This window comes from Monodon monoceros, unplaced genomic scaffold (assembly GCF_005190385.1).
Source record: "Monodon monoceros isolate NGI ecotype Baffin Bay Population unplaced genomic scaffold, NGI_Narwhal_1 Super_Scaffold_22, whole genome shotgun sequence".
Lineage (NCBI taxonomy): Eukaryota > Metazoa > Chordata > Mammalia > Artiodactyla > Monodontidae > Monodon > Monodon monoceros.
In genome coordinates this window covers 60,628,329-60,651,813 of record NW_021703779.1, presented here as the reverse complement: position 1 = coordinate 60,651,813, position 23,485 = coordinate 60,628,329, and the positions used below count along the sequence as shown (strand labels likewise).

Genomic DNA, 23,485 nt, shown 5'->3' with positions numbered 1-23,485 from the left:
ACCAGGAGGAAAGAAGCAGGAGGAGAGGAGGAGGTGGGGGGAGGACACAAGAGGAAAGAGCAGGCCTTGTGCCCATCTGCCCTTTCTGACCCTTAATGAAGGAGGCTTAGTATGGCAGCCTCTATGGTGCTGGGTTGGGGAGATGGGCCAGCAAACTGATATGGGTGTGGGGAGAGACACCACAGGAGAAATAATAAGAGTAATAGCTACTATTTATCTTACAGATGAGGAATTCAGAGAGTCTCAGAGAGGATAAATGACTTGGCCAAGGTCACCTTTATTCAGTCACTCAGCAAGGAATTACTAAGCGCCTACTCTGTGCCACACACTGTGCTAATAGGTGGTGGAGCAGACATTTGAACCCGGGTCTGTCTGAACTGAGACTTTGGAGTCAGGCTGTTTGGCCTTTCCAGTGCCCCTCCTCTCTTTGCAGTGTTGCCCTATCAAGGCTACTCATAATCTGCTTTTTCCAATCACCCCTGGTAAACCCCTCCCACCTTGTACTACACACCCAGCTCCTTCCTTGTGGCTGATCCAAAGCACCTGAGATCTGAGGTCTCTCTGGAAATGGGAGGAAATCAGCCATGGACAACATTTGAAATTCTGGTCCCTGACCTAGGTCTTTTAGCCATGCCCCTCTCACCCCACCATACTGTAATTGAAACTTCCACTCCATTTTGAGATGAGTAGAGAAGTAAGAGAGAAGGACAGAAGGTGGAAGAAGCCAGACCACGTGACTCCTGCTGCCTGAAGTGTGCTGTGGTCACCAGGCCCAGTCTATTTACAGTTCCACAGCCCCAAGCTGAGACCCTTTGCACATCTACCGGTAATATTCTTTGGAGAACCACTGTGCTGAATGTAAGCAGCACCTCCTCTAGCCGCCTGAAGTCTGGGATTGACATTCTTCTAGGGACTAGCAATTGGGGCATCAGGTCTGGGCATGTCCAAGGCCTGCTGGAGCCCCCAGCTTGAAGCAGTGCTCCTGCCCTGTGGGACTCTACACCATGGAAACTCGGCTTACTTCCACACCTTCTCTTGCTTCCTGAGAAGCCATGAGGGTAAATTGAAAGTCAGGGTTGGTCCCAAGACAGACTGACCATTTGCTTTAGGGCTTCTTGGAAGGACTTTGGAGCAGGATTGTGGAGGCTACTCTGAGCCAATTTGCGTGACTTCAGGTGAGGATCTCTGTGATGTCCATCCCTTATCTCCCTTTGCCATCCCCTATCCTTTCTTCAGCCCTCTTCAACCCCCTTGTGGTCTCTTCCAGGAGCCTCGCTTGCTTCACTAAAGTGTGTAAGAATTGGAAAGGTTGGTTATTGTTGTTGTTACTGTCATTGTTAAGCAAAAAAGTTGTAAATATATCATGCTGAAAATTTTAGAAATTCTAAAATTAAAATGAAGGCTGCTCCCCAAAGTTCTAGTAACTTTGACGGCGGCTTTTAACAAACGATGAAAAAAACCCTTGGCAGGTTACTTCTGAAGACTTGAAATACCTACCTAAATCCAGGAGGTGGGAACTCCCATTATTGAAAGCCTACTGTGGGTCACCATGCTGGATTCTTTACATACTTGATCTCATTTCATCCTCACTATTACCTCATGAGGTAGGAAACTGGTGCCCGCAGAGCTAATGTAACATGCCCACAGTCACGTAACAAGTAAGTGGTGACATCAGGATTTGAATCTAGGCCTGGTGCCCCTCCTCTTCTTGGCACTATTGCTCAGTCAAGTCTACTCATCATCCCTGTCCGCTCTTTCCAATCGCCCCTAGTAAACCCTTCCCACCTTACAATGTCTCCCAAAGTGAGGTTCTGAATGAGGTCAATTTTAAGAAGTACCATTGTGTCTCCACTTTAAAGCCCAGCTAAATCAATCAATGGATATTTTTTGGAACTTCCCGTGTGCTTGGTATCATGGGAGATATAAGAGAAGTTTAAGACATGAACCCTGCTTCTAAAAAACAGCTGAGAAGTCTAGGTGAGGAGACAAAACTAACCCCCTTAGATCAGGACATAATAAGGGCTGGTGCAAGGTAGAAGAAGAAGAGAAGTGAGAAGAGAAGGAGAGTGCTTTCAGAAGGCTGGGATGTTTTGAATAGATAGAATAGGGAAGTGCTCATATGCAACGGAAACTTGGATAGGCGGGAGCCCGGGGCAGTTGGCAGGTTTCCTTGAATTTCAGGCTGAATTGTCCGTATCAGATACAATAAATTGGGAGCCATTCTAGGTTCTGGAATTAGGACATGACATGATGCAGTGATGTTTGGATGGATCATGGTGGTATTCCAAGGGTGAGCCTGCAAAGACCTGGACCAGAACAGTGGTGGTAGGCTACTCCCTATCGTATTCCTCCCGAATGGCTGAGAGCTGTTAAGAAGAGAGTACCAACAGCACTTAGAGGTATGTCATTTAGAGGGGATCAAGGAGAAAGGAAGGAGTAAAGATGACTCTGAGGTTTCCAGCCTGGATACCAACTGGGATGGGGAGCCATTGAGGGTGGGGGATAGTTTTACAGAAACATATACTTGATGTGTTCTCTTTCAATACATTGAGTTTGAGGTATGATACAATATCAGTATAACTACATGGAAGAATTTGTTGCAGCCAATTAAAAATAAATTTTTAAAGATAATTTGATGACAAGAGAATAATGCTCATGGTAACAATCTTAAGTGAAAAAAGATATGAAATGATTTAATACCATATAGTCTCAATTTTGTAAATATACATAATGTGTGTGTGAGTGAGTGTGTGGATATGCATAGAAAAACACTAGAAGGAAATATACCAAAAGTGCTAACAGTAGTTATCTTTGATGGTAAGATTGAAATTATGGGTAATTTTTTACTTGTTCTGTATTCTTTTTCTGTATTTTTCAAAATTTCTAGCATGAACGTGTATTGCTTTTATAGTCAGAAAGAAAGAAATACATGTTGGAGCTTTTTAAGACAATAATCTTTTATCAGACCTTATGTCCCAGTTTTTGGTTTACAAAATCTGGTCACTGTACCTGCACATAGCTGGAAAAATAAGGGACTGGAGATGGACTATTTTACGTGTTTGAGGTACTGATTCCTTTCTTAGGTACCTCTAGTAATTCTAGGGTGCTTCCATTTGTCTTGAAAAGCATGTCATGATGTAAAGCCTCTTCAATCTAGTAGAAGGGCTGAAAATCCAGATAGCTCCCTAGGACCACCTCCCTTTCCAAAACTGTCATTCACTCCAAGGCAGCTGTCTCAGTCTTTTTTCTGGGTTTTCTCTTCTGTGCCATTGATCTATGTACCTATTCCTGTCTTGATTACTGTAGTAGCTATATAATAAATCAGGTAGAGTGATTCCCCTTTCTTTTTCAAACTTGTTTTAGCTATACTAGTTTCTTTGCCTTTCCATATAACCTTTAGAACAACCTTGTCTATATTTTAAAAAAAAAAAAAAACCTTGATGTGATTTTGTTAGAAATTGTGTTTAACCTATATATCAATTTAGAGAGAATTCCAATCCATGAACATGGTATGTCTCTCCATTTATTTAGATCTTCTTTGATCTCCTTCATTAGCATTTTGTCATTTCCAGCATACACATCCTTAACAGGTTTTATACCTAAGTTTTTCTTTTATTGATTTATTATGTTTTTCATTTTGGTTTCCATGTGTTCATTGCTAGTATATAGAAATACAATTTTTGTATATTGTTCTTGTATCTTGTGACCTTCCTGAACTCATTTATTATTTCTGGCTGTTTTCTTGTAGACTCCTTAAGATTCTCTACATAGATCACCATCTGCAAATAGAGACAGTTTTATTTCTTCCTGTCTGATCTATATGCTTTTTGTTTCCTTTTCTTGCCTTATTACACTGGATTAGACTTCCAGTATTATGTTGAACAAGAGCAGTGAGGACAGACATCCTTGCCTTGTTCCAGAACTTAGAGGGAAAACATTGTCTTTTACCATTAAGCATGATGTTAGCTATAGGTTTTGTAGATTTTCCTTAAAAGTTGAGGCAGTACCCTGCTATATTCCTAGTTTTCTGAGAATTTATGTCATAAATGGATGCTGAATTTTATTTAATGCTGTTTTTGCATCAGTTGACGCTAATACCAGTATATATGTAATTTTTCTTTTTAGCCTTTTAATATGGTAGGTTACATTGATTGATTTTCAAATACTGAACCAGCTTTGTATACCTGGGATAAACCCCACTTGTTCATGGTGTAAATATATATATATATATATATATATATATATATATATATACATATATATACATGTATTTGCTAATTCTAGGAACTGTTTGCTAATTCTAAGAATTCACTGCTAAGAATTCTATTTGCTAATATTTTGTTGAGGACTTTACATCTATATTCATAAGGGATATTAGTCTGTAGTTTTCTTTTTTGTGACACCATCATTTGCTTTCAGTATCAGGGCAATACTAGCCCTATAAAAATGAGTTCAGAAGTGTTACCTCCTCTTCTGTTTTCTGCAAGAGAGAGTATAGAATTGATGTTAATTCTCATCTTTAGTAGAATTCTCCAATGAGACCATCTGGACCTGAAGGTTTTTTTTCAGGAGGTTTTTTTTTATTTCTACTTTGATACCACTGTGGTCAGAAAACATGTTCTGTATAATTTCAAATATTTTCAATTTGTTGAGGCTTGTTTTATGACTCAGTGTATGGTCTATCTTGGCATGTGTTCTGTGAGTGCTTGAAAAGAATGTAATATATTCTGCTGTTGTTTAGTGGATTATTTGATCAATGTCACTGAGATCCTGTTGGTTGGTAGTATTGTTGAGTTATTCTATATCCTTGCTAATTTTCTGTCTAGTTGTTCTGTTATCAATTTCTAAGAGAGTGATGTTGAATTCTCTAATTCTAATTGTGGATCTATCTATTTTTCCTTATGGCTGTATCAGGTTTTGCTTCAGGTACTCTAATGCTCTGTTGTTTGGTGCATGCACATTTAGGATTGCTGTATCTTCCTGGTAGATTGACCCTTTTACCATTATGTAATGTCCTTCTTTGTCCATGGTAATTTTTTTGTTGTTCTGAGGTCTACTTTATCTAATATCAACATAGCCACTCCTCCTTTTTCCATGGCATATATTATTCTATCCTTTTACTCTCAACCTACTTATATTTGAAGTGAGTTTCTTGTAGACAGCATGTAATTGGATCATTTTTTTAGCCACTCTGCCAATCTTTGTCTTTTAATTGGTGTATTTAGATCATTTATATTCAATGCAATTTTGATATTAGGGATTAAATCTGCCATTTTATTTTGTGTTTTCTCTTTGTTCCCTCTATTCTTTGTTTCTCTGTTTTCTTTACCTTTACTGTTGGCGACTTATACCTTTGTTCAAATTCCATTTTGATTTATCTGCAGTAATTTTGACTGTATATGTTTGTATAGGCTTTTGAGTGGTTGCTCTGGGTATATATTATACATACGTAGCATATCACAGTCTACTGGTATTGCCATTTTACCAGTTTGAGTGAAGTGTAGAAACCTTACCTACTTTTAAGTCCCTTTCCCCTCCCCCATTTGTAATCTAATTGTGTTATTATATAATCTAGTGATATTTCCTCTATATATATTCAGAACTACATCAGAGAATGTTCTAATTTTTCCTTCAATCATAAAACATAATTTAGAAAACTCAAGAGGAGGAGAAAAATCTATGATATTTACCCATATTTTTACCCTTTGCATAGTTCCTTCTTCCTTCCTTCAAGATTTCTTTTTTTTCTTAATTTTATGTATTTATTTATTTATTTTTGGCTGCATTGGGTCTTTGTTGCTGCGCGCGGGCTTTCTCTAGTTGTGGCAAGTGGGGGCTACTCTTCGTTGCGGTGTGTGGGCTTCTCATTGCGGTGGCTTCTCTTGTTGCAGAGCATGGGCTCTAGGCTCGTGGGCTTCAGTAGTTGTGGCTCACAGGCTCAGTAGTTGTGGCTCGCAGGCTCTAGAGCACAGGCTCAGTAGTTGCAGTGCATGCATTTAGTTGCTCCGCAGCATGTGGGATCTTCTCGGAGCAGGGATCGAACCCGTGTCCCCTGCATTGGCAGGCAGCTTCTTAACCACTGCACCACCTGGGAAGTCCCAGTATTTCTTCTTTCATCATTTCCTTTCCATGTCAAAAACTTCCTTTAGCTAGTCATTTAGGGTGGGTCTAGTAGCAACAAATTCTCTTAGTTTGCCTTCCTCTGAGAATATTTTCATTTCCCCTTCATTCCTGAAGGACATTTTCACTGGATGTAGAATTCTGGGTTGACATTTATTTTCTTTCAGCACCTGAAAAATGCTGAACCACCTCCTTCTGGCCTCCATGGTTTTTGATGAGAAAACCACTGTCATTTGAATTATGTTTCCCTTATAGGTAAGCCTTTGTTTTTGTTTTTGTTTTTCAGCTTTCCAGATTTTCTCTTTTACTTTAGTTTTCAGGGATTTGATTATGATAGATCTTGGTTTGGATCTTTGAGTTTAGGCAGTTTGGAATTCAGTCAGCTTCTTTAATCTGTAGGGTTCTATCTTTTGCCAAATTTGGGAAATCTTTAGCCATTATTTCTTCAAATACTCTTGCAGTCCCACCTTCTTTCTCCTCTTCCTCTGGGACCTTGGTGACATGACTGTTAGATCTTTTATCATAGTCCCATGTGATCCCTGAGGTTCTGCTCATTTTTTTTTTTACTATTTTTTGTCTTCTGTTCAAATTAGGTAATTTCTATTGTTCTATATATTCCAGTTTACTGATCCTTCCTCTGCCCTCTCTGTTCTGCTGTTGAGCCCATCTGTTGAGTTTTTTTTATTTCACTTATTGAATTTTTCAGTTCTAAAATCTCCATTTAGTTTTTCTTTATTTCTTCTATTTCCTTGCTGAGACATTTTTTTTTCATTTGTTTCAAACATGTTTATAATTGCCTGTTGAAGTATTTTTATGATGCCTGATTTAAACTACTTGTCGGATATTTCCAACATTGCTGTCATTCTATGTTGGCCTCTCTTGTTTGCCTTTTTCTCATTCAAGTTAAGAGTTTTCGGTTGTTGGTATGAGTGATTTTCTATTATATCCTGAACACTTTAGATATTTTTATGAAATCCTTCACCTTATTTAAACCTTGTTTCAGCAGGCTTCCTCTGACACCATGCTGGCAGGGAAGGGAAGCACCACCCCATTACCTCCAGGTGGGGGTAAAAGTCTAGGTTCCCCACTCAGCTGTCATTGACAGTCTGGGGGGAGGAGGGGCACTTCATTACTACTGGGCAGGGGTGGAAATTCAGGCTCCTCACTCGACCTCAAGGTACCACCCTGGCCAGGGATGGCAGTGGCACCTTGTTACTGCTCCCCATGTGGCCTCCACTGACACAGTGGTGGGTGGGCCTCCTTGCCATTGAGCAGGGATGAAAGTCGTGGTTTTTCACTCTTCCTTTTCTGACACCACCCTCATGGGGTAGAAGGGAAGCCTGGCTACCACTAGGCTGATTTTTAATTTTTATGTTTCATTCATTCAGCAAACATGTAATTGGTATTAATATGTGCTAGGCACTATTCTACATGATAGAGATGTAAAGAGGACAGGTGAAGGCCTTGCCCATCACGGAGCTTACATTCTAATGGGGGAGATAGACAGTGAGCAAATAAATAAATATTTAGTGGTTGGTTACTGATAAATTTGGAAAGAGTGCTATTTTAGATAGGATAGCCAGTAAAGGCCTCCCTGAGGAGGTGACATTTGGGAATAGAGTTTAATGCAGTAAGGGGAGGAGTTTTGCAAAAATTGGGATGAAGAACATTCTAGATGAAGGGGAGAGCAGGATCAAAGCTTCTTAAGCAGGAATGAATTTGGTGTATTTCATGGATGTATGTTTTAATGTGTATTAAAAAGAAATATTGGGGCTTCCCTGGTGGCGCAGTGGTTGAGAGTCCGCCTGCCGATGCAGGGGACGCGGGTTCGTGCCCCGGTCTGGGAAGATCCCGCATGCCGCGGAGTGGCTGGGCCCGTGAGCCGTGGCCGCTGAGCCTGCGCGTCCGGAGCCTGTGCTCCGCAACGGGAGAGGCCACAACAGTGAGAGGCCCGCCTACCGCAAAAAAAAAACAAAAAAAGAAAGAAATATCAATATAACTACCACATCAAACACTTTGATTTCACAGACACCTTGCTTAGGATGAATTTAAGTTTTTTTTTTTTAACAGTGTAAGAGAGGTTTCCACATAAGTGATATGTGAACATGGTGAAATTCTTAACAGTACTGAAGTTTAGGAAACAAACCTATCCCTGAAGTAGATAAAATTATTAGCCCCATTTAACATAGGAAGGAACTTAGGGAGGTTGATTAGCTTGTACAGGGTCGCACAGCAAGTAAGTGAGGGAGCTGGGATTCCACATGGGAAACTGAAGATCATACCCAAAGTTCAGAAGAAGAAATACAGAATTTTCTTTCTGCCAGGTAGAGCTGATGGTTGTTGTATGCAACAAACCAAAAACTTTTGAAGAATAGTTGGAGGCCTCTAATGTGTTTAATTAAGCTTTTTTTTCCTGTTTGTCCAAAGTTCATGCCTAAAGCAATTATATCACTTTAGTCCTCTCCAGCCTTTAGCTCTAAAATAATCAAGGGGCAAAAGGGGTGTTGGAACTTATTAGAGAAAATAAGGTAAACCACTCAGGGTTCTGGAATGACTAACTCTTGACAATTGTCTCCATCTACCCGGAGGCACTTTAACCAACTGAGATTCAGGTGCTGTCTTTAGCACTGCCGCCAAATCCAGCAGTGCTGAGGGGCAGTGTATGCCAGAGTAAGCAGGCCCAACCTCCCTGGCCTTGCTGCCAAGGGACAGCCTTTGCAAGATTCTCACCACAGAATTCCAGAGGAAACTCTGCAGACATCCCATCCCATGGACTGCTCTGCTGTACCTGGACAGGGACATCCCCAAGCTACAGTCAGGTCACCAAAGAGCTCTCAGTGTTTGAGAAAGGAAAGCATCTTTATAGGCTCCTGGTTTACCCACATCCTTCTCCCTCTTTGAAGCTCCAAGCATATTTTGGAGGGAGATTTCATAAAGATTTCTAAATTGAGTTAGAATTTCAAGTCTATTGTGACATGCAAATTAGTCCTGCTTGCCCGTTGGCAGCAATGCAGCTGAAGTGCCTAGAGACGGGCCATAAAATGAAAACATCAAAGTGATTAAATGTGCCCAAAGAGCATAATTGAGTGCATGAATAAGAGAAAATAAAACAAATTGATTTTCTCCAGTGCCAGAAAAACAGAATAATCGAGAACAAAATAATAGACTTTGAAGTAATCAAAGTGAGGAATGCACCATAGTGCCATAGAAACAGCCAGTTATGGGAGAGATTTATTATGTTTCTGTTATCATTTTTACAACTTTAATTTCATTAGCTAATAAATACAAATCAATTGGAAAATCAGTCAACCAGAGAGGAGGCGGTCCCCAGCCAAGATTTTTATTCACATCTCAAAAACAGGCTGAGGCGGTGATCCTTTATTTTCATAGGTGCACATATCCCCCATGAGCTGGAAAACAAGTTCTGGGAGGCCTCTCCGCTTTGGAGGTGATGATGTTCTGCTCTGCCGTCACTTTCCACATATAGGTTTACCGATTCAACTTTCCAAAGGATCACTTTTATACCCCGCCATGGTTTCCAACAGACAGAATTGCATGAGTACAGCATCTTGATTTACCAAGATGACATTTTCATGGCACTAACCGGCACCTATGGTCTTGCACTGGGTCATTCTGAATTCACGTAGTGGTGGTGGTAGTGGCAGCTACAGCAGCCACAGCACCTGCCACTCTCGCAATACTGCTAAGCATCTGTGGGTCACTGCTTCTATCATCATGTTCCACCCCCGCTCCGGGCGCACCACCACCACCATCACCACACACACACACACACACACACACACACACACACACACACGCACGCACACAAGTGACACTGAAATTTAACCAAGAAGGCCAAGCAAGAGTATGCCACCCCTTTGGTGTCCAGCCTGGCAGCCACAATGCTAGGGAGGAGCAGGGGAAGGAAGCCAGGCTGGGAGACTTCTTATGCTGGCAGTAGCAATAGAGCATTGGGGACACCAAGCTATGCTGAGACCAGGTGCTTGAATATCACAGAGCCAACATGAGACCACTGCAGAACTATTTTTATGGCTCCTCCAAGGAAGGAATCCCTCCACCCCACTCCTCGGCTGTTCATGGGTGGGCTCAGTGGTGCTTCACTGCAGGATCCACAATGATGGCTGATACAGTGGTGTTTTTTCCTTTCACGGGACCTTGAGCTACCGTGGCAGCTGTTGGCACTTCCAGATGTTCATGACACACCCTACCTTCGGGGCTCCACAGTTAGAGGCTATGCCTTTGGCTCCAGTAAAGGTCTTCGGGACCATAGGGACTGTAAGCCAGGGTGTGCAGAACAAGTTGGCAGTGCTGGGACTGGCACTACTTGCTAGCTACATCAGGACGGCATGGTTCATAGATTGTGCCTGCCAGGCAAATTTGTCCTGGAGAATTTCTCTTCCAGGAAGCACCTAGAAGCTGAAAGGAATCTCTATGACCTTCTGGTGGCATCCAAGGCCCAATCAGGATGTACTTTGAGGGGAACAGGGAATGTTAGCACTTTGCTCTTTTGTGTAAGAGAGCGAGAGTTTGTCTCCAGTGCAGGCCTAAAATCCCAGCTTCCATTTCCCACTGGTGTTTGGGTGGAGGAAAATGGAGCAAATGACTTTCACAACTCTAAATCATTATACAGATGTAAGGCTGTATTATTCTTCCTGCTGCTGCTATTCCCATTACCCTGGATTTCCCGGCCCACAATTTTTGTCTGAAAAAGAAATGTGGAGAAAGCTCATGGACCAAAGAACCTGGAGCTGTGACTCCAAAGCGGCTGGGAGGCATCGCCCAGACCGGCAGATAGACTGCTCGAGGCTGAGCTCCACGAGCTGGCTGGCTGGCAGGCATGCAGCACACTCCTGTGATGTCACCTCTCCAGTTACTTGTGCCTATCCCTCCACATGGAGCCAGCAGATTTAGGCACAGGAGGGGAGAAAAAATGAATCATAAGCTATTTTAGAAATCGCTTCGATTCCGTTTGAGACTGCAGTAGTCCCTTGCAAGTTAAGACCAGAGCACCCGAAACATTAGGGTAACATCCTTTAAGTGCTGATATCCTATAAATGCCAGAAGCCTGGGGGATTAATTCACAGCCTCAGGTTCTAATTCAGGTCAGAGGCAGGAAAGTGGTAATTAGTGGTTATACTTAATTGTCATTGAAAGGCTTTCTGATAACAGGGGGGATCTATATTCCAAGAAAAACAATATAGTTGACAATTTAGAGCTAAAAACTAAAGTCAGCGATCCATTTCAGCCCATGCCCAAGGCTTCATAGAAATCCTTTGTTCTGCCATTGTTCCCAGGTAAAGAGTGAGACCCTGAAGCCCGGTGTGATGGGGCAGCAGCTGGGGAACTTGCTCTAGCCTTAGATCACACTAGATGGGCCTCCTCCCCATCTTAAAATTGTTCAGAGGCTCCCCATGGCCTCTAGGGTAAGACCATGGTCTTCTAGGCTCTTGATAATCTGGCGTCTGACCATCTCTGCAGCTTCATAGCACACCTCCCACCCCTGTCCCTGACCCTCATCCTGTGCTCTGGCCACAAAAACTTTGCAGGTGCCTTTATACATCCTGCTCTGTATACATCCTGCTCTGTTCCTGCTGCCTGGAACACTCTCTCTCCCTTTGCCCTTCAAGATGCCACCTCCTCCGTGAAGCCTTCCATGCCCTCTCTTTGTATGCCCTCAGCACTCTGTACAGACTGGTATTATATGGGCTTGTTGCTAATGGACTATGATGTGTTTGTCTCCATATATGCCTTCCTTGCTAGACTTGAGCGCTCCTTGAGGGCAAGAATTGTGCCTTGTTCTCCTCTGTGGCCCCAGCACCCAGCATAGGGCCTAGCCCACTGTAGACATGGGGAGGGGGTGCCACATCCAAGATTTGCAGATACTAAAGCCTCATGGCAGCAAAGCAGCCCAAGCACCAGCTGTCCAAAAGTGATCCCTTTTATAATTTTTCCCAAAATGTGCCTCATATACCTCTGCGTGAGAGACAATTTGAGGTGACACAAAGACATTTTTCATTTAATAGTCATATTTATTTTAATGTATGTTTTAAAATCTAAGCACAACATTATTGTTGTTATCATTATTGTTATCATTACTTAGGATAAATGAGGCCAAAATAAGTATTAAAATGTTTAAAGTAAGTTGATATAAAGAAAAAGAGTTACTATTAATACAGATGTTAAGTCAATATGACAACATTCCTGAAAGGGGTACTCCTATAATGAAAGTTGGAACACTTTTCAGCAGTCCTAAATTCACATCTCTGTTCCTCTGTGGTGCCACTCAGCCTCCAAGGGTTCTGGGGTCGCCCCCAACATTCCTCCAAACTGCTGTGATGCTGACAGTCTTCAGAACTTATTTGCCACTTAGCCTGGTGGCATTGAGGCTCTTTTTGTACGCATATGTCAGCTTACCTCAACCATGTCTCTAAGGGCTTTAAGAGCAATGGCCAAGCTTTAAGCCTCCGTGGCCTAAATGGGATAGTGCTTTATCAGCTGCCCTGTAGCTCTAGAGATGTTCATTCCTTCAGTGAATATTGATTGATCAATTCCTGAGCGCTGTTGAGGGGGCTAACAGTAGTGATAAGCAAGACAGACACGTCCCTGCCCTCATGGAGATTGTGAGGGGAGACAGACAAGTTAGCAAATAAGCACGCAGGATATGTTCAGTGTGCTAAGGATATTGAAGAAAATAGAGCAGGATGATGTGACAGAAAATGAGTGACTGGGGGTAGCCACTTAGACTGGGTAGTCATCAGGCCCCTCAGAGGTGACTTTTGGATTGAGACCTGAGTGATGAGAAGAGTCAGGAATGACAATATCCAGGAACAGAGCGTGCCAGGTGGAAGGAATAACACGTGACAAGAAGGGGGAGCCCTAAGAGGGAAAAATGATTCGTGTGTTCCAGCAACATAAAGAAGCCCCGTGTGGCCAGGACAGAGTGAGCAAAGAAGGTGGTGGCAGACAGGAGACCAGAGACGGGGTCAGACCCTGCAGAGCTTGGTGGCTAAGTAGTTTGGATTTTATTCCAGGTGTGATTGGAAGCCATAGAGGGTTTTGAGCAAAGGAGTAACGTGGTTTGACCTAAGTTTTAACGAAATACTCAGGCTGCTACATAGAGAAAAAGGTGTAGGCAACAAGGATGAAAGCAAGGAGACCAATGTTGAGGCTATTAGAGTTGTCCATGCAAGGGGTGACAGTGGCTTGGAGTAAAGTTATAGCAGTGAAGGTTGAAGGGAAGTGGGTGGATTTGGAAAATATTGTGGGGGTAGAATTGACAGGACTCGCTAATGGATCGATAGGGAGGTTGTAAATGAAAGAGCAAATAAGAATGACCCCAGTCAATGTCATGAAGAAAATAAAAAGCAAAAGGGAACTGTTCTATATCTGTACTGTCCAATATGGTCACCACTGGCAACGTGTGGCCATTTACATTTAAGTTATTAAAATTAAATTTAAAATTCAGTTTCTCACTTGCACTAACCACATTTCAAGTGCTCAGTAGCCACAGGTAACTAGTGGCTACCATATTGGGCAGCATAGATATAGAACATTTCCATCATCCCAGAAAGTTCTATTGGACAGTGCCACTCTACATTAAAAAGACAAAAGATTACAAGAATAAAAAGACAAGCCACAGATTGGGAGAAATTCTTGCAAAACACATATCCAGTAAAGGACTGTTAGCCAAAATATACAAAGAACTCTTAAAACTCAACAATAAGAAAACAACCCAATCAAAAAAATGGGCCAGTGATCTTAACACACACCTCACCAAAGAAGCTGTACAGGTTGCAATTAAGTGTATGAAAATATGCTCACTATCATTCTCTAAGGAACTGCAAATTAAAACAATGAGTTCCACTACATACCTATGAAGAGCTAAAATCAAAACACTGACACCACCAAATGTTGACAAGGATGTTGGAGCAACAGGAACTCTCATTCACTGCTGTTGGGAATGCAAAGTAGTACGGCCACTTTGGAAGACAGTTTGGCAGTTTCTTCCAAAACTAAACATAGTTTTAACATACAGTCCAGCAGTTATGCTCCTTGCTATTTATTCAAATAAGATGAAAACTCATGTCCACACAAAAACCTGCACGTGAATGTTTATAGCAGCTTTATTCATAATTGCCAAAACTTGGAAGCAACCAAGATGTCCTACAGCAGGTGAATGGATAAACAAACTATGGTACATCCAGACAATGGAATATTTTTCACTGCTAAAAAGAAATGAGCTATTAAGTAACAAGATGTAGAAGAACGTTAAATGTGTATTGCTAAGTGAAGGAAGCCAGTCTGAAAAGGCTACATGCTGTATGATTTTAACCATATGACATTCTGGAAAAGGCAAAACTATAGAGACAGTAAAAAGATCAGTGGCTGCCAAGACTTTGGGGAAACGGAGGGAGGGATGAATAGGTGAAGAACAGGATTTTTAGGGCAGTGAAACTATTCCATATGATACTGTAATGGTGGATATGTAACATTATACACTTTTCAAAACTCATAGATCTGTATAACACCAAGAGTGAACCCTAATGTAAACTATGGACTGTACTTAATAATAATGTATAAACATTCATTCAACTGTAACAAATGTACATTCTAATGAAAGATGTTAATAATAGGGGAAATTGCCTCTGAGGGGAGGAGGGGGACAGGGGGGTATGAGAGCTCTCTGTACTTTCTGCTCAGTTTTTCTGTAAACCTAAAACTGCTCCAAAAATAAAGTCTATTAATTAGCAAAAATAAAGTCTATTAATTAGCAACAGGGACTTCCCTGGTGGTCCAGTGGGTAAGACTGCGGGCTCCCAATGCAGGGGGCCCAGGTTTGATCCCTGGTCGGGGAACTAGATCCCACAGGCATGCCGCAGCTAAAGAGTTCGCATGCTGCAACTAAGAGTTCGCATTATGCAACTAAGAGTCCACATTCCGCAACTAAAAGATCCCGCATGCCACAACTAAAAGATCCCGCATGCCGCAACTAAGACCCGGTGCAGCCAAAATAAATAAATAAATTTAAGAAAACAAATAGCAACAACAACAACAAAAGACTAGAGTGCTCACCAGCAGCTAGTACTGGCAAAGAATAGACACTCCGTAAGTGTTGATTGAATAAGTGGATGAATAAATGAGTCAGTCAGTCAATGAATCAATAGAACCCAAGCCTCCTGGGTCCCAATTCAGTGCTCCTTCTTCTTCTTTTTTTTTTTTTTTTTAACATCTTTACTGGGGTATAATTTCTTTACAATGGTGCGTTAGTTTCTGCTTTATAACAAAGTGAATCAGTTATACATATACATATATCCCCATATCTCTTCCCTCTTGCGTCTCCCTCCCTCCCACCCTCCCTATCCCATCCCTCCAGGCGGTCACAAAGCACCGATCTGATCTCCCTGTGCTATGCGGCTGCTTCCCACTAGCTACCTACCTTACGTTTGGTAGTGTATATATGTCCATGCCTCTCTCTCGCTTTGTCACAGCTCACCCTTCCCCCTCCCCATATCCTCAAGTCCGTTCTCTAGTAGGTGTGTGTCTTTATTCCTGTCTTACCCCTAGGTCCTTCATGACATTTTTTTTCTTAAATTCCATATATATGTGTTAGCAAACGGTATTTGTCTTTCTCTTTCTGACTTACTTCACTCTTGTATGACAGACTCTAGGTCCACCCACCTCACTACAAATATCTCAATTTCGTTTCTTTTTATGACTGAGTAATATTCCATTGTATATATGTGCCACATCTTCTTTATCCATTCATCTGTTGATGGACACTTAGGTTGCTTCCATGTCCTGGCTATTGTAAATAGTGCTGCAATGAACATTGTTGTACATGTCTCTTTTTGAATTACGGTTTTCTCAGGGTATATGCCCAGAAGTGGGATTGCTGGGTCGTATGGTAATTCTATTTTTTAGTTTTTTAAGGAACCCCCATACTGTTCTCCATAGTGGCTGTATCAATTTACATTCCCACCAACAGTGCAAGAGGGTTCCCTTTTCTCCACACCCTCTCCAGCATTTATTGTTTGTAGATTTTTTGATGATGGCCATTCTGACCGGCGTGAGGTGATACCTCATTGTAGACAACTACTTTAAATTTTTAAAGAATATCATGTGGCACGTCAATATGTGGAGCTAAACAAAACAATTTTGGAAGCAAGATGTGGTCACGGGCTCCCAGTTTGTGATCTCTGGGACAGCTCTGCTTTACACCCATGGCACCCCATTTCATTCTCAAGTATCTTGGTTTCAACAATAAATTATATCGTCACCCTGTCTCTGATGTACAAGATATACAGGCCCACATGGAGATGGGAAAGTATGGATGGGGCACATGTAAGCTAAGGTGTTAAACTTCATTCATAGGTGGTTGGGAGCTGCTAAAGTTATTTCAGAGCAGAGGAGGCATGTGGTCACAGCTAGAATTGTGCAGGGGACAGCTCCAGAGGTGCGAGCACCAGTTAAGAGGCTGTTGCAGTGACCTGAGTGATGAGAACTGTTAATAAGGTGGAGACAGGGGAACAGAAAGGAGAGGACAGATTTGGGAGACATCTTGAGGTTAGGCTTGGCAACTCATAAGATGTGAAGGGAGCTTGAACTAAGAGATGAAGAATCAAAGATTATCCAGAGATTGTGAGCTGAAGGGTTGAAAACACCCAAACCATGATCCAAAAAATTAACTTTTGCTTTGCAAGAGTTAGAAGAATGAAAAGACAGGGAACTCCCTGGTGGTCCAGTGGTTAGGACTCTGTGCTTTCACTGCCGAGGGCCCAGGTTCAATCCCTGGTCAGGGAACTAAGATCCTGCAAACCACACGGTTTGCAGCCAAAAAAAAAAAGGATGAAAAGACAAGTTATATACTGAGATAGAATATTTGCAAATCATATGTGCAACAGCAGATTTTTATCTAGAATATATAAAGAGCTCTCCAAACTCAACTGTAAAAAAATTCAATTAACAAACAACATGAAGAGGATATACAGACAGCAAATAAGTGCATGAAAGGACATTCAACATTATTGACCATTAAGAAAATGCAAATTGAGACCACAATAAGAGATCCTTACACACCTATCAGAATGGCTAAAATAAAACCTAGTGACACCACTAAATGCTGACAAGAATGCTGAGAAACTAGATCTTTCATACATTGCTGGTGGGAACGCAAAATGGTATGGCCACTCTGGAAAACAGTTTGTCAGTTCGTTATAAAATTAAACATGCAACTACCATAGGACCCAGCAATTGCACTCTTGGACATTTATCCCAAAGAAATGAAAACTGTGTTTACACAAAAACTTGTACGTGAACGTTCATAGCAGCTTTTTGTGTAATAGCCAAAAACTGGAAACAGCCCAGATGTCCTTCAGTGGGTGAGTGGTTAAACAAACTGTGCCATGTCCATACCATGGAACAATACTCAGCAACAAAAAGGAAGGAACTTAATGCACCCAATAACCTGGATAGATCTTTAAGGGCAGTGTGCTGAGTGAGAGAAAAAAAATCTCAAAATAGATTATATACTGTATGATTCCATTTAGATAACATTCTTGAAATGACAAAATTATAGACCTCGGGACCAGAGGTTGTCAGGCTTACAAATAGGGGGTGGAGGGCAGTTCACAAGGTAGCGTTGAGATCTTTGTGGTGATGGAATATTTCTGTATCTTCTTGTGGTGGGGGTTACACGAACCTATACATGTGATAAAATTTCATAGAATATACTCTTACACACAAACACTCATGCACACACACACACACACACACACGAGTGCATATAAAACTGGTGAAACCTAAATATGGTCTGTGAATTATACCGGTGTCAATTTCCTGGTTTTTATATTAAATAATAATTATGTAAGATGTTGCCACTTGGAGAAACTTGGTGAAGGGTACCAAAAAAGGAATGAACTACTGATACACTGAAAAATTTGCATGAAACTCAAAGGCATTATGCTGCTTGAAAGAAGCCAGTCTTAAAAGGTCACATACTGTTTGATTCCATTTATATGACATTCTGGAAAAGACAACACTTATAGTGATGGAGAATAGGTCAGTGGTTGCCAGGTGGTAAGAGGGGGAGGGGAGGATGTGACTGCAAAAAGTTGGCACAGGGGATTTTGGTGGGTAATGGGACCAGTCTGTTTCATGAATCTTTACGTGTGTTAAAAATCACAGAACTGCACATACCAGAAACAGTCAATTTCACTGTATGTCGATTTAAAATTAAAAATTAAATCAGATAGGGCTTCCCTGGTGGTGCAGTGGTTGAGAGTCCGCCTGCCGATGCAGGGGACACGGGTTCGTGCCCCGGTCCGGGAAGATCCCACATGCCGCGGAGCGGCTGGGCCCGTGAGCCATGGCCGCTGAGCCTGCGCGTCCGGAGCCTGTGCTCTGCAACGGGAGAGGCCGCAGCGGTGAGAGGCCCGCGTACTGAAAAAAAAAAAAAAAATTAAACCAGATAGGCATGTGGGTGCTGATTTGTTTTTCTTTCCTTCCTTTGTTCCATTCAGCCATTTATTCAGCCATTTATTGAGCACCTACTATGTGTGAGACACTGTGCTAGACTTTGGAGATCAACCAAGAGTAAGGCAGCCCATGTCCCTGCCCTCATAGAACATCCTTCCTGTTTTAGAGGAGAAGTGGTCAGTAGGGTTTGGAGCCCAGTATTTCTGCTTGGGGAAGTGGGACAAGGAGAAGACTGTGGAGGGACCAAGGGAGCAAACTTTTCATTCCTAGAGCCCAGTCCTGTAGGATTTCAAGTGATTGCTTTTCCCTCTAAGATTCTTAGACCTGAGGGCTGGGGGAAATCCCCAATTCGTATTTCACAGGTACTCATGAGAGAAAATGCTAGGAGGGTTGTGCCTTGCTAAGCGGGGGGGGGGGGGGGGGGGGGGGGGGGGGGGGGGAAGAAAGGTTGGGGGCAGGGGAAGATCTGATGCAGTTAGTGAGATGCGAACTCTGAAAAGTGTTACTGGAATGTGTGTGTGTGTGTGTGTGTGTGTGTGTGTGTGTGTGTGTGTCTTAAAACAATCAGGGCTGGGTTCAGCTGAGTGGTTCTTCTGCTGGTTTTGGCTGGGTTCACCCAGCACTGCAGTCAGTCAGCTGTCAAAGGCCTCACTCACATGTCTGGTGGGTGGCTGGTGGTTGCTGGCATAACTGGGCCAGATATCTCTCACCATCCAGCAGTCTAGCCCGAGCTTGTTCATATGTTGGGGGTCTCAGGGTTCCCAAGGGCAGCAAAAGAACTAGCCCCAAAATGAAAATGCCTTTTCTTAGCAGCTTTATTGAGGTATAATTCACATATGTTACCTGAATTTGATTTTTGTTTTCTCTCCTGTTTGTAGGGAATCTGAAGCATGTGGTCTAGTTGACAAAAAGAGATCAGGTTTCCAGAACTGAGGAGCAGTGCCTGTAATGAAGACAGCGTGTTTATGGGAGCAGTGTGTGGAATTTGTGACTGCAGGGGAAATTTGGAAGAATTTTACTTCCTGAAAATTTCCAAGGGGCACCAAGTGGCAGCTGGCCTCCTGGGGTGAGGCAGGCAGACACCCCAGAGGCCTCAACTAGACCTAGGGGAAGACAAAGATTTCCAACACTTAAAGTGTTTATTTTTTAAAAACACACAGATGCCGTTTTTAATCTTTGAAAATTATTTTTAAGCAAGTTGGGGAGGGGGTATTTTTATTTTCTTAAAGGAGACAGATCAGAAGCTGGAGGAAAGCATGGAGATTTGATTGCCAGTTTGCGGGGCGGGGGGAGCTGACAGGCAGGGTTTGGGCCTCAGGACCATCCAGGTGGAGCCTCGGGGGGTGGGGGAGGGGGGCTGGTCAGCAGACTGGGAGGTGGGGAGAAACCCACCCATGTTGTTTTCAGGATTGCGGATCTATTTTGTTTTTTAATAAAATCTTTGAAAACCTACCTCTCTGTGCCATTGTCCTCGTTGTAAAGTACCACTGACAGCACACACAGTTCTGAACATTTCCTCTCACTGAAGTATCAAGAATAGCCCTGCTGCTTCCCTGTTCTGCTCTGACCCAGCCTGGGAGGCTGACTCTGAGAACTGGATCCTGCTGAGGAACTAGTGTGTCTCCACTAAGTCCTGGGGACCGTAAGCCAAGCTCTGACCTGTGCTGGGGCCTGCCCAGGGCTCACGGGAATACAGGTGCTGCAACCATGGAAAGGGTCTTGCTGGCACCCCACGGAGGAGCTGTCCCTGCCTGCGGAGCCACTCAGGGATAGGAAGAGCAGGTGGCATGTCAGAGACAAGAGGGACATCTTGATGAATAGAAACTACTTCCCGTCAAGTGTAGACAATCAGCACACTTGATGAAAATGGGATACAGTTGTGATGCATTGGTGTTACTATAACCTCAAAGGCGAAGGAAAGATGGCAAAATGCAGATGGGGGTGTCACGAGAGAAATGAGGAAGCAGAAGGGACAGCCAAACGTCACGATTTTGGAATTCGATTCGCCAAGTATTTATGCAGCTCCTACAGCTACTGGGACTTGGATGGGAGACAAGGACACGGCCCCATCCTGGCCATCTAGGAACTCCCAGACAAGGCAAAGTAGGAGGGAAAGAACCAGATCCCAACATGCTTCGTGCTCTGTAGCCAACACGAATCCCGAGCTGTGGGAGCACTGGGGAGATAGCAATTCGCCCGGCGGGGGCGGCATCCCAGAGCGTTTCAAAGGGGATGATATTTGAGCTGGGCCTCGTAGGGTGAGTTGTATTTCTCCAGGCTACTGAGGGGGGAAGGGCATTCGGCAGAAGAGAGTGGAAAAAGCCTTGAACGAGTCCTAGGCTGGGAATAGCCAAGCTTTTATTAAACAGCATCGGGGCGCCTGGTCGGCTAGGAATACCAGTCACTTCAAATGCCCACTATCCTAATTATACACTCTCGGCTTAAGGACAGTTTTACTTATGCCAAAATGAAGGGGAGTTTTAAAAAATAGAAGAGGGAGGAGGTGCTGAATGGGGCAGGTGGGGTGTGGGGAGGCCAAGGAAGGCAAATGAGAACTCTGAATTCCCAGCCTGCAAGGGACCACCCGCCAAGATTTGTGGTCTCAAAGGCTTGCTGGGTCCGGTATCCCAATCCTTTCTAAGGGACCCACCCCCCCAAAATCATCACCCAAATTCCTGTGAAGGACTCAGCCCTAAGAGGCAACCACCTGGTAAAGTGGTGAATACTACTGCTCCATTTTCCTTTCAAGGGGAATGGGCCTGAACCAGAAGGAGCCCTTTCTCACCAGCACTGGCCCTCATGGCTGAGCCCCAGAGTGAGCTGTTGAACCGAGGCCAGGCCTGTTCCTGAGAGACGGCATCACCTCAGTGGCCTTCAGGATTCCTTTTCATTTGATTCTTGTTGAAAACATTAGGCTAAAGAAAAAAATCCCATAGATGGAAGTAGGAATCATTTTCCATTTTTTACAATTAAAATTGAAATACCAAACAAAGGTGGTATTCCCAAAACAAGCGAGAGAGATCAAGAGTTGCTCCGGTCGGTCTAAACTCATCAAATTGTACACAGTAAATATGTGCAGCTTTTGGTCTATCAATTATACCCTCAGTAAAGCTGTAAAAAAAAAAAAGAAAGAAAGAAAAGAAAAGAAAAGAAATACACCAAGATATTAACTGAGGTGGGCTTCTGTGGAGGAAGAAGGTATAAAGATGGTTTAATTTTGGTTCTTTCTACTTCTCAATATTTTCCCAATTTTCTCTAGTAAGCAGGGTCTAGTTTTGTAATTGGAAAAATAAATACATAAACGTTTTATTAAAAGAATTGATCTGCAGATAAAGTTACAGATCAAAGTAAATTCAAGACACCCACTGAGGAAGAGTTTGTGCTCAGGCCCTGGGACTGTTCTAACCACCCAGGAGGTTCTGAGCTGGCAAGGAAGACTGATCCGGCTAGAGGGTTCCTGATTTACAATTCACTCAGCTGGAGAGGGTCTTTTTAGATAAGGTGGCTTGAGGGTGGGGCAACTTTGTACCCAGTGTGAGCCTGCCTTCCCTTCAGGAAACAGCCGCCTTTGTGCCCGCAAGGACCAGCCATCATAACCATAATAATAATGCAAAGCAAGCATTGGAATATGCCCCATTTTAAAAATCGCTTTTATTTAGAGTATGTCACTATCCACCCTGCTGGGTGGGTATTATCTTCTCTACTTTATAGATTAGCAAACTGAGGCCACAAACTGTGAAGTAACTTGCCCAGTTGTCAGTGGCAGAGCCAGGAAGCCAACCCACCTGGAACTACAAGTTCCCTTTTCCCCCTGCCCACACCGCATGCCGCTAAAATATTTTTAAACTGTGACTTTGGAGTAAACAACTTTCTTTTTGCTTCCAAAGTCCAAGCTGGACCAAGCCTCATGCTGCTCTCCGGCCCTCCCCACACAACGACAACAGTATGTAGTTGTGTGCTTCTCAGCAAGTTACTCGACCTTTCTGGGTCTGTTACCTTATCCCTGTAAAGTGGGGCACATACATAAAAAGAAACGAAATTGAGTTATTTGTAGTGAGGTGGATGGACCTAGAGTCTGTCATACAGAGTGAAGTAAGTCAGAAAGAGGAAAACAAATACCGTATGCTAACACATATATATGGAATCTAAAAAAGAAAAAGAAATGGTTCTGACGAACCTAGGAGCAGGACAGGAATAAAGATGCAGACGTAGAGAATGGACTTGAGGACACGGGGAGGGGGAAGGGTAAGCTGGGACGAAGTGAGAGAGTGGCATGGATTTATATACAGTACCGAATGTAAAATAGATAGCCAGTGGGAAGCAGCCGCATAGCACAGGGAGATCAGCTCGGTGCTTTGTGACCACCTAGAGGGGTGGGATAGGGGGGGGGGGAGGGAGACGCAAGAGGGGGGATTTGGGGATATATGTATAGAGATAGCTGATTCACTTTGTTATACAGCAGAAACTAACACACCATTGTAAATCAATTATACTCCAATAAAGATGTTTAAAAAAACAAAAACAAACAAACAAAGAAGAATATATATATTGGACATGCCTATATTTGCATAAAACACCTTTGGAAAGATACACAAGAAACTGGGACACCTCAGTTCCCTCCAAGCAGGGCAACCGGGTGGCAGGTGGCAGGGGAGTAAGGAAGACTTGCACTGTGTTCCTTTTTGTACCTTTAGAGTTTTGAACCATGTGAATGTATTACCTGATCAAAAAAAGTAAATAAATATATTTTTTGAAAGCCAATGGAAAAATCCCAAGCCAGTTTCCCTTTGGGGAGGTGGATCTGCCTCTGTTGCCTTCAGTGTGAGTGGTCTCAGAAAGAGGGGTATATTTCCAATTCTATATTTAAAAG

General features: G+C 42.9%; 1 protein-coding gene across 5 annotated transcripts in view; it reads left to right on the top strand.

The window, feature by feature from the left end:
- Nucleotides 1-20,067, top strand: part of HDAC8 (histone deacetylase 8) — a 244,229-nt gene extending 224,162 nt beyond the window's left edge. Inside the window, exon 10 of one of the 5 annotated variants that reach the window (XR_003796451.1) lies at nt 19,494-20,059. Coding sequence is in view for 3 of the 5 variants with exons in the window: in XM_029241488.1 (XP_029097321.1) it covers nt 225-256 (32 nt within the window). In the remaining 2 variants the exon portion in view is untranslated. Of the gene's footprint in view, nt 1-224; nt 2,448-6,287; nt 9,207-19,493 lie in introns of those variants that run through there. The other 4 variants (XR_003796450.1, XM_029241489.1, XM_029241491.1 and 1 more) reach the window with 4 other exon arrangements.
- The last annotated feature ends 3,418 nt before the right edge of the window (nt 20,068-23,485 follow it).